This window comes from Daktulosphaira vitifoliae, unplaced genomic scaffold, assembly GCF_025091365.1.
Source record: "Daktulosphaira vitifoliae isolate Bord-2020 unplaced genomic scaffold, ASM2509136v1 Scaffold_5, whole genome shotgun sequence".
NCBI classification, from domain to species: domain Eukaryota; kingdom Metazoa; phylum Arthropoda; class Insecta; order Hemiptera; family Phylloxeridae; genus Daktulosphaira; species Daktulosphaira vitifoliae.
This window is the reverse complement of record NW_026099576.1, coordinates 22,432,990-22,443,979: the sequence shown is the minus strand read 5'-3', so window position 1 is coordinate 22,443,979 and position 10,990 is coordinate 22,432,990. Positions and strand designations below refer to the sequence as shown.

Here is a 10,990-nt window from a genome sequence, read left to right as displayed (position 1 = left end):
TACCTAAGGCGCCGGCCTAAACCAGCGCCTTAGGTCCTCCTGTACCGGGCGGCGCGGCTGCCTCTGTCTCAGGCGTTCAGCTTCCTCCTTCTTTTTCAAGATGGATTCGGCGAACACCTGGACGAGCCTCCACGCCTCCCGGCTCCTCAACATCAGGTCCACCATGGACCCGACTCGGAACGTGGATCCTAGTCAAGACTCCAAAGAGTCCCGTTCCTGGGCCCACGCCTCGCACCGGAAGAGAGTGTGCAAAGCACTATCAGCCTCTCCCGAACAGTGGTCGCACGTCGGCGCGGCTGCTTTACGAATACGGTGTAAGTACTCGTTAAAGCAGCCGTGGCCGGACATCACTTGGGTGAGACGATAAGTCATCTCACCGTGAGTCCGGTCCACCCACCTGTCCAGCCGATCGGGTCCTATGAGGGACCTGGTCCACTCGCCTCTCGTTTCCTCCGAGAGGCGAGTCCGCCACCGGAACATGGTCATCCGCCTGAGCGCTAGCCGGTCCTCGGGTTCGAGGGACCGGTTTCGCTCTCGGCGGAGCTCATGCCCGGCGGCGCGTTCCTCGGCGAGCAGGTCGGCGGGCGGCAGTGACGACAGGATACCCGCCGCCACTCCGGACACCGTTCGGTACGCCGAAACAGTCCGGATCGCCGCCCGCCTCTGCACCCTGAGCAGGGCTTCACGGTTTTTGGACGAATACTCAAGAGTATCCGCCCAAACCGGGGACCCGTACAGGAGGACCGAGTGTACGACGCTGACTAAAAGTCTGCGCCGCATCTCTCTCGGCCCTCCCAGATTGGGCATGATTCCCGCCAGGCAATTCATGACTTTCTGGGCCCGTTGGGCCGCACGAGTAATGTGCGGCCCGAACTTTAGACGTTTGTCTATGACGAGGCCCAGATAAGTCATGGAGTCCTTAAGCGGGATCTCCACCCCCAGCACGGCGAGCCGTGGAGGAGTGAACTTGTACCTGCCCGTGAACAAGACCGCTTCGGTCTTGTCCAGGGCGAGGCTAAGTCCACTCCCCTCCTGCTGGATCCAGGCGGAGACTGCTCTGAGCGCGCAGTTTGCCCGGGATCCAGCCTCCTCGGACGAGGCGCCTTCCGCCACCACCAGCGTGTCGTCCGCGTAGCAGACGACACGCACGTGCGGTGGTAGCGGAACGCGGAACACCGCGTCATACGCGATGTTCCACAGCAAAGGCCCGAGAACTGACCCTTGCGGGACGCCTCCCGTAACAGGTCGGATTCTCGGGCCCGCGGCGCTCTCGTAAGAGATGACCCGATCGCTAAAGTACGACCGGATCATCCGCCCGAGGTAAGGAGGCACCCGAAACTCGTCCAGCGCTCCGAGGATGTGTGACCATCGCACGGAGTTGAACGCGTTTCGGATGTCCAGGCTCACCGCCAACCCGAAGCCCTGCTCAGTTTTGGCCCTGAGGGCCAAGTCCCTGAAGAGGGAGGCCGCATCGTCCGTCGACCTCCCCCTCCTGAAACCATACTGGCCCTCGGCCAGTCCGCCGACGTCGGCCAGGTGGGCTTCGATCCGGGTGACGAGCAGCCGCTCGAGGATTTTCCCCAAGTCGTCCAACATGCAAAGCGGTCGGTACGACGAGGGGAGACCCTCGGGCTTGTCACCCTTTCTCAGAAGCACCAGCCTGGCCTTCTTCCACTTCGTGGGGAATTCACCCTCCGAGAGGCAGCGGTTCGCGACGGCGCGTATCCAGTCCGGGAAGAGGTCGTTTACCAACCCCCACACCCGGTTTGGAATCGCGTCAGGGCCGGGAGCTGTGTTCCGGCCCCGTACGCGCGCCACCGCGTCGGCCACCTCCTGGGTGGTGAATTCCTCCACCGACACGTAGTCCCCGAACGCAGGGGGAGGCAGAGGCGGGTGTGTCGGAAAGAGCGTGTCTACCGCCCTTTCCAGCACTTCCGCCTCCAGCTGACCGGAAGCCGGTGAACCGCGGAGCTTCCGCATAACGACCCGGTAGGGTTTCCCCCACGGGTCGTGGTCCACCGACTTCACGAGTTCGGCCCAGCACTTCGCTTTGGCCCGCCTGATGGCGAGCTTCAGCTCTTTGCGGGCCGACCTCAGCGCCTCCCTCGGGTCCGGGGATTCCGGGTCCCGCGGCCAACGGTTGGAGCGCGTCATAGTCCTCCTGACCCTGACGCACTCCTCACGCCTGACCGCCACCTCGGCGTTCCACCAGTGGACTGGCGGTCCGCGAGTCGACGGCGGTCGTTTGGCCGGGAGGGCGAAGTCGCAAGCTGCGACCACCCTCCGGTCCAACTCTTCCGCCGCTTCGCTCGCGGAGACGCGCCGGTCCGGTACCGCGGGCGCCGACCATTGAGCGAGCAGTAAGCCCGTCTCAAAAGCGTCGACGTCCGTGGCCGGTCCGACTCGCCAGCCCACTCGCCCACCGCGAGACGGCACGCGGGGCACGGCTCAAGGGGGACGGCCACCATCGCCGCACTCGTACACGATGTACCGGTGGTCGCTGAGGTTTTCCCTGTACGGGAGAACCGACCAGCCGGTCACGTGCGGGTGCAGCGACGGAGACACCAGCGTGACGTCCACCACCGAGCTCGAGGAGTGACCCTCGAANACACCACCGAGCTCGAGGAGTGACTCTCGAACGTCGGGGTGGATCCCCTATTGGCCGATACCAGCCCGAGGGCCGACATCAGGTCCAACAGTTCTTCGCTACGCTGATTCGTGTCCGCCGACCCCCAGACCGGGGAGTGAGCGTTGTCCCCGGCCACGAGCTCCCCGCGGCCGCCCGAGTTTCCTCGCCCGTAGGCAGGAGGACACGGACTCGAGGAGTCCGGCGATCGGCAAGCTGGGCTGCGCGTAGCAGCTCAAGACGTCAATGCCGTCAATCCTCGCCGCTACGAATCCGTCGCCAACCTCGATGTCCGCGACCGTTAGGCCGCGGCTCATCACTCCGATCGCCGCTCTCCCGGACCGGTCCAAGTACCACCCCGGGGCGTCCTTGATCAGTCCGACAAACGGTTCCGAGATTACGCACACGTCGATACGCATCTCGTATACCGCCTGCCGGACCAGATCCTGCGCCGCCCTACAATGGTTGAGGTTCGTTTGAAGGAACCTCATCCACTGGTGGGCGGCGCACAGGACGCCTTAGGGGTCCCTTGGACCGCCGACACTTCTCCCCGGGGCTTTTCAACACCCCCTCCCTTAGTCCCCTTAACTTGGGGACCGGGGCAGTCCTTGGACAGGTGCCCCACCCTCCGGCACCTGAAGCAGGCACCCTTGCGGTCCGGACCTTTACAGGCGGCCGCAATGTGCCCTCGCTCCAGGCACCTGTAGCACTGAGGACCCTTGTCTTCGAGGATCCTCAGCCTACAGGAGCTCCACCCCACCCTCACTCTTGTGAGGGCCGCTAGGCGTGGAGCCAGCCGAATGGGCAGGTCACACCTGGCGTACCGCCCCTTGCCGACTCCGTTGGTGCGGACCATAACCGCACCAACTTCGGCCTGGCCCCCGTCAGGGGCCTGGAGGGCGGAGACCAGGGCGGACTTAATGTCCCCTGGCTCCATCCACTCCTCTACGTCCAGGAGCATGACGCTGCAGGTCTTAGTCGGCCTGCTGACCCGAACGTCATGCTCCTGAAGGGCCTCCTTAAGCTTGGCGGCCAGGAGGTCTGCGTGCGAGGCCACGCCCTTGACCTCCAGCAGCACCGCCCCTGCTTGGGTCCTCCTGGTGCCGGTAACTTGGACCCCCAAGGCCTGGAGGTCAACAGCCGCCATGGCCGTTTTCATAACGGCCGCGTACTGCTGCCCCGCCTTCAGGGGCCCAATTACCACCGCCTCCGTGCGGGGTACCTTCGCCTTCATCTGGGCAGCCGAAGGCTTCCTCGACCCCGCTTTCGGGGAAGGTTGCTTCGGCTTCAGGGCGGCCGGTCTTACGTCCCGGGACCCCGGGTCAGTCGGCTTCTTTACCTTGGCCTTCCGACGGACAACTTCGGTCCACAGCGGCACTACGGAAGTGGTGCTCGCCGGAACCTTGGCCGTCTCCGGGGCCGTCGGCGCTGTTTCGATCGACGTAGCCGGTTTGTCCGCCGGCTGCGGCTCGGGCGCGATGACCGCTTTCTTCTTCTTTCCCGCCTTTCTCTTCCCCCGCTTCTTCACCCTTCTGGGTGTTTGCATCGCAGGGGGAATAGAGGCGGGAGTAACGCCACTGGCATTCTCCGCCACCCGTTCGCCCTTGCACGACCCATTGCCTCCCGCAACCTTCTGGGACTCCGTCTGTGTCGACGAATCGACCTTCGGGAGATCCTCATCAAGTGTGCGGGTAAGCTCCAGGTCGTGCATGGAACGCACACTTCTTATAAGTGCCATGGCCGCTGTCACCACGTTGGCGTGCGGTGGTACGACTTCCATGACACATTCTAAGACATCCGCCAGGTGGACAACCAGCTCCAGGCCTCATGGAAGACGTCGGCAGCCGCGATCTCCACACACTTCCGCCTCTTGGTCTCCGGCGCTCTTCGGGGGGTGTCCAACATTGGGATTGGGGCATCCGGAGGGGTGTCGTCCAACGTGACCACCTCCGGTCCATCCACCGTTGGAGACACCTCCTTCCTCTTCCCGCGAAGAGCGTCGTCTCCCCCTGACGTTTCCGCCATGCATCCATCAGGTGTGGTACCCGATGGCGACGAGTTACCCGACCCCACTCTGGATGAACTCAGCAGCCTCTCCATTATGGAGGGCTTAGCTGGAGCACCCAGAGGTGTGGCCGCATACGTAGTGTCCAATTCCGTGTCCGAGTTATCCGAGATTCCAGTCGCCAATGACCTCCCGGCTGTTTCACCGGCGGGAGTGGCTTGGTCGCCACCACTCCCTGCAGTCGCAGTACCAACCCCGTGGTTGGCTGCAGGAGCCTGCCTCAACACTCCTGCATTTACTGTGTATTCGCTTGATCCTAGCGACACCTGGTGGGTACACCCCCCACCAACCGCCGGCACTGGGGCATCCGATACCCCTGATGCAGTAACCTTTAACTCAGTGATGTCCATTATTCATATAAAATAATTTGTGAGGGGGCTGCCCTCATGGCCGGTCCCTACGGCCAGTGAGTGGCCAACTCACTGGTTGCGTGGTCCGTTATGCTCCTTCTTCTCACCCAAACGCTACCGCTTATTCGTCCATAATGGCTTATTTCACGGCTACCCTGTATATCTACAGGGCTAACAAGCGTTTGGGCGGCTCGCTGTCCGCGACCGCTTATTCGTCAGTCCAAATGAATGGACTGCTTATTTCGCGGCTAACCTGCATATCTGCAGGCCGTTCCTCTATCCGCAACCTGAGGACGCGCCCGATACCCCGTGCTAGGGACCTATCGGACATATCCCAGGACTGCGCGCGAGAAAACATGTCTACTAGTAGTAACAGACTGCTATAGTAGATGGGTGGAGGCCTATCCACTTGGGCAGGCCACTACCAAGTCAATCATCGATACGTTAGAAAAAGAGTTCTTCTCACGTTTCGGTTATGCTCGAGCGCTCTTGTCTGACAACGGAACGCAATTTGTCTCTAAAGCAATGGAGAAAGCACTGAAGAAGTGGGGAACACAAGGTTGGACGACACCGATCTATCACCCCAGGGCAAATCCAGTTGAGCGCCGAAATCAGGACTTGAAAAAAGGACTACGGACTGCGCTGATTGAAAAACCACATAACCAGTGGGACAGTTGCATTCCAAGTATTCTTTTTTCAGTGAGAAACCGCAGGAACAGACTGACAGGATGCACACCATCAGTCTTAGCTTTTGGACGCGAAGCAAAAGCTCCCGGTGATTGGCTACTGGACATCAGTTCTACGGGTAAANAGCTACTAGACATCAGTTCTACGGGTAAAAAACCGTAAAATTTAGGAGATACCCAAAGAAAGGAGGAATTGTCCAGTAGAACACAAACTTTTACCGAAGAATTACCGGAAAAAGTTCAATTTTCCACAGAGGAACCGGGAAAATCTGAAAACACCGGACGATCCGGTGGAAAAATAAATTTTTCCGGGGGGGGAGAGCAACCCTCCGATGAACTCGGATTGAACTTCGGTAAAAGTCATCGCAGGACCACACCTACCCGGCTAAAAAATCACCTAGATCGTTTTACGGAAGGGGATTGGGTTTATTACCGCGCACATCCCCTGTCTAGCGCTGAAAAGAAATTTCATGCGGGTTTTGCACCAAAATGGCTAGGTCCAGTGCAAATTGGTAAAAGATCAGGTGAGGGGGTCTATGTAACCAAAGGTAAAAGTCAGTTGAAGCTTCACGTTTCGGCCCTTAAACGTGCAGCTCAATTGGAGTATTCTAACGATTTTGATTGGTTACAGAATGGCAGATCACCAGCCGACGGTCTCAAGACTACACTCCAGGCGATCGGGAGGCCAAAACCGACCCAATCGCCCATCACGTGCCGCCACGGCAGAGGTCGTCGCGATGATGCGAAGCGTGATGCGGAAGATGAGGAGAGGGGTATCCACCTTAATGGGGGAACCCGCCGACGACGTTCCGACGGAATGGACGGTCAAGAGGGCCAGGCGGGCGGAGTTATGCGAGATCCGCGCCAACCCTCTACTCTGGGCCATCTACGAGAGGGGAGTCGCCGATAGTGGTCGCAGCTCAGGAGTCATGGAAGGCCACGGACCACGGGGCAGGAGAACGCGAGTGAGACGTACGATACCTCACACCCCGCGTACCCGGCAGCCGGCTCAACAACGTCTCGAACGACCACCTGCATCAGTAAGTCGCCCGGTGACTAATCGTCACAATATACGCGACGAGAACGGTCGTTTCCGTTCTCGTTCCAACCGGACTCCGGAACGGACACAGTCCCCAGCTCAAACAAGGATTCAAGAACCAGTGATATTACACGCTGGGGCACCAAGCCAGACACTTACTGTGCCACCAAGTCAAATACCTCGCCAGAGAGTGATCTCGGAGAGGGAGGTCGGAGGGCGGCACGGGGTTTCGGACGTATTAGATACGAACGGAAACCGTCGCCATAGTCTGCCGGTCGTATTTGTGGGAGGTGATCGACCGGATCCGACCTTATGTACGTTTATACAGCCCGACACGGTGGAGCAGATGGAGTTGGAGCCGGACGTCGAATCCATACTGAACGCGCCCCCCATCTATATGTCGGATGTTGAAGGGCTGGAGGACGTTCCGCCTGACCAGCTGCCCTAGGCACACTGTAGGGCCGACCAGTCGGACTGGGGGGGGGGGAGTATGTCGCGGTCGCTTCTCATTTCCGGTGTTACCACCGGATGGCGATCGCGGCGCTTCCTCTTCACGTCCGACAGGTCGCGCTATTTGCGGTGACCGACGGGCGGTGAGAACCGGTCGCTCGGTGCTGGACAACACTCGTTTTTTCGATCTGTCACGTTGACCTTTTATGAGGAACAAAAGATAACTTTATTTAATTATTGTATAATTAAGATTATTGTTGTAGTGACTAATAAAAAACGCTATTGGTTTACTACTTATTATTATTGTTATTATTGTTGTCATTATTATTATATTTACTACCCTGAACACATCAGTATATACATAGACACTTGATACATAGAAACTTACTTTTACATAAATTTATGTTCACTGAAGAAACATTGCATACAAAAAAATTTACTGCAAATTTTACACTTTGTTGTTACTTGCCTGGTTATTTTTTGAGCATGAGTGCGTCCTCCTTGAAGCATCATTTCTTTATAGCAAACAAAACAACGTCCTCTTGATTTAACTTTTTCTAGTTCATGATATTGTGTATTTTGTACTGATTTAGACAAATTCATTTCATTTGTTTTTAATAAACTTTTAACCAGTATTTCTCTAAACACAGTAATATCCATTTTCTCTTGATGTATTTCTTCATATAATGATAATGCGTTGAGAACTGATGTGTTTAGAAGTAATTCAAAAATAATTTTTTTATACCACTTTAAAGTTCTACGAAGTGGGTTGTGGTATGAATTTCTAAGATCAGTGACATCCACTAACCCTTTACCTTTATTATAATCTATAATAACTTGAGGTTTTTTAACTTCTTTTCCTCGTTTATTTAAAATAGTAGCTTGAGCATCGGAGTGTTGAGTTGATATCATTAGTACATCACGCTTATCTTTCCATTTTAAAACAGTTATTCCTTTATTAAATTGCTTTGCAAACACTTCTCCTTTTTTTTGTTTTTTGTTTACCACATCTTTTGGATTACATTTTCTGTTGGAACGAAGAGTACCAACCAAATTAGTAGATCTGTTCAAAAGTTCACTAGCCAAATCATAACTACTGTACCAATTATCTGTATACATTGTTCTGCCTAAATCAAGGTAATCTTCTGCCATTTCCATTACCACTTTTGTTGACACTCTCTGACCAGCCATAGCCTCCTTACCAGCATAAATTTTAAACCCAATAGTGTAGAAGTTATTAATGCATAGTTTAAATACTTTAATACCATATTTATGAGCTTTATTTTGTATATATTGCTTAAATGACAGACGACCAGTAAATGGAATTATTGACTCGTCAATACACATAGACTGCTTTGGGGTCCGTGCCATTTTAAACTTTGATAAAAGTAAATCAAGCAAATTATTTACTTTGTATAAACGGTCACCTGGAGGACAAAGAGCATTATTGCAGCAGTGAAATGTTCGCAAAAGAAGTTCAAATCTTTTTCTCTTCATAAATTGAGGTATATTGGATGTATAAATAATACTATTTGTTTTCCAGTATGAAGCTATGGAAGGTTGAGGACATAAACCCATCCACATAATAATTCCTAAGAATGTTTTCATTTCAGTATGAGTAACATTTTCCCATTTTTTAAGGCGTGAATGAGGACTAACTACAGATATTAATAACTCTGCAGCATATCTGTTTGTTTCTTCAACTAACAATTGAATAACTTCATCATCCAAAAATAATGAATAAAAATCAAAAGGAGTACCTTCAGATAAACTATCAATTATATCTGGATTAATACCAACTGGTTCATCCATTTGATTGAATATAAACTGAGGCTGTAATTCTTCATCAACATCCACCCAAATAGGCTCTGAATGTTGACCGTTACTTTGTTTTGCAGTTGACTGCACATTTTCAGAAATTGATGCAATATTACCATTCTATAAGTAAACAAATATTTCAATTAAATTATAAGAGAAATAATATACAGAAGATGGATTCAACAAAATCATAGTATATTAATTTTCTTACCTCCAACCCAAGATCTTCATTTTCCAAATATCCGTGTCATAGCCAGACCAATTGGATAAATTTTCTAAAATATTATTTATGCTATTTTCATTCATATGTAATTAATATAGTAATTAATCATTCATATAGTAATTAAAAAAAAAACACTCAGTTCACGTAAACTGATAATACGAGGCACGTGTGTGAGTTGATCAATGTGGGGCCTGAGTATCAAATGTGATACTGATCTATTATCGATTGAATATTGCCAAAATTTGATTTTATATCATGGAAGAAAAAAATGGTGTACAAATATCATAATTTAATTCACATAAATCATATGGGCAACTGACAACAACTTCTAAATTATATTTGGGCAACAATCGTTAGAACAGTGAGAATCGAATATGATTCTCAAAGCGAGAATGGCAAGTTAACCTAAATGAGAGGGGCACTATACAAAACTACGCCGTGTATCATGTATGATACTCAAGGCAGTCAACTTATTAAAGGTTACAATATTTCCGGAACTTTTGCAAAAGTTAAGTTGAGTTTTGTGAAAAAGTTAATATTTTGAATCTTTTCTTGTGGGCTGGTAAAGGGTTAGATTTTCAAAAATATTTTATCAAATAAAAAGGAATTATTTAAGGTTTAAATTTAAAAAATAATTAATTTTATTTGTTCATTTTTCAATAAGTTATGGCAATTTTTAGGAAAAAAAAGTAAAAAAAATGTATCAATTTTTTTGAAGATTTCTCCCATTTACGTGGAACGAATGAAATTTTTTCAATTTTTGAGGGTAATGTCTTCAACTAAAGTTATGGTCTGACAGGCGCGACGTGTCGTGACGACGGCGATCATGAACTGTCGTTGCGACTGTTGTGAACAAGTTTCGACCGCTACATGTCGCGATGATAAAATTATTATTTTCATCAAACAGTAATATTTTCATTTCAGTTTTATATCTCTTCATGTACGCATTATGTGAGTAATCTTAATAAATTCTTATACAATGGATACATTTATTTTTAATAATAATAATATTTTAAGTCTCCTCTTAATGGATGAGAATGACGATGAGGCTAGATTATTATCTTATTTAACGCAAAAGAAAAGAAAAACAACGGACAATATCTTTAAAAATCGCAAAAGAGAAGGAATATTTCCAAATTAATTATGAACAAATTAAATTTTTACTATCTTTGGTGGAAGAAAAATTAACCACCTAACAATCGAGTTAAAAATCTTATATCGCCAGCAGAAAAATTAGCAGTTACTTTAAGGTATTTATAACTAATTTAATATTTTGTAAATTATATCTATAATATAGATATAGTATAGGTATAGATTCTATACCTACCAGTGGCGTATTAACGATAGTAATTAAGTTTGAATTATTTTTAAATAAGTATCTTGCCACTGGTGAATCATTGAGATCATTAACATTCGCTTTTTGTGTCAGTCATAACTATTTAAGCATAATAATAAAAAAAACAATAGCTGAATTGAACATTAAAGTGGTGCCCATTTTTTGCCCGATTCAAAAAATATTGATTATAACACAATTATCCGCAGAATTTTAGTACAAGTGGAATTTTCCAAATTGTATTTTAGCAATCAACGGAAAACATGTCCGTATACGAAGTTCAAGCAATTCTGGTTCATTATTTCATAATTATAAAGATTTTTTTTCAATTGTACTTCTGTGCAATGGTGGATGAGAATTATAAATTTGTTGCTGTGGACATTGGTTCTTTTGGTAAAGA

General features: G+C 50.2%; 2 protein-coding genes across 7 annotated transcripts in view; one reads left to right on the top strand and one right to left on the bottom strand.

The window, feature by feature from the left end:
• The window catches only part of LOC126906822 (uncharacterized), a 73,549-nt gene that overhangs the window by 23,163 nt on the left and 39,396 nt on the right, over window positions 1-10,990 (top strand). The gene's annotated exons all lie outside the window — the stretch shown is intronic.
• Window positions 7,095-10,990, bottom strand: part of LOC126906820 (piggyBac transposable element-derived protein 4-like) — a 99,828-nt gene continuing 95,932 nt past the window's right edge. For 2 of the 4 annotated variants that reach the window (XM_050687694.1, XM_050687695.1), the window contains 2 exons: window positions 9,246-9,309; window positions 7,095-9,154 (listed from right to left, as the gene is read on the bottom strand). In XM_050687694.1, coding sequence (XP_050543651.1) covers window positions 7,607-9,028 — 1,422 coding nt within the window. In that variant the 5' untranslated portion in view covers window positions 9,029-9,154; window positions 9,246-9,309 and the 3' untranslated portion in view covers window positions 7,095-7,606. The remainder of the gene's footprint in view (window positions 9,155-9,245; window positions 9,310-10,990) is intronic. The other 2 variants (XM_050687696.1, XM_050687697.1) reach the window with 2 other exon arrangements.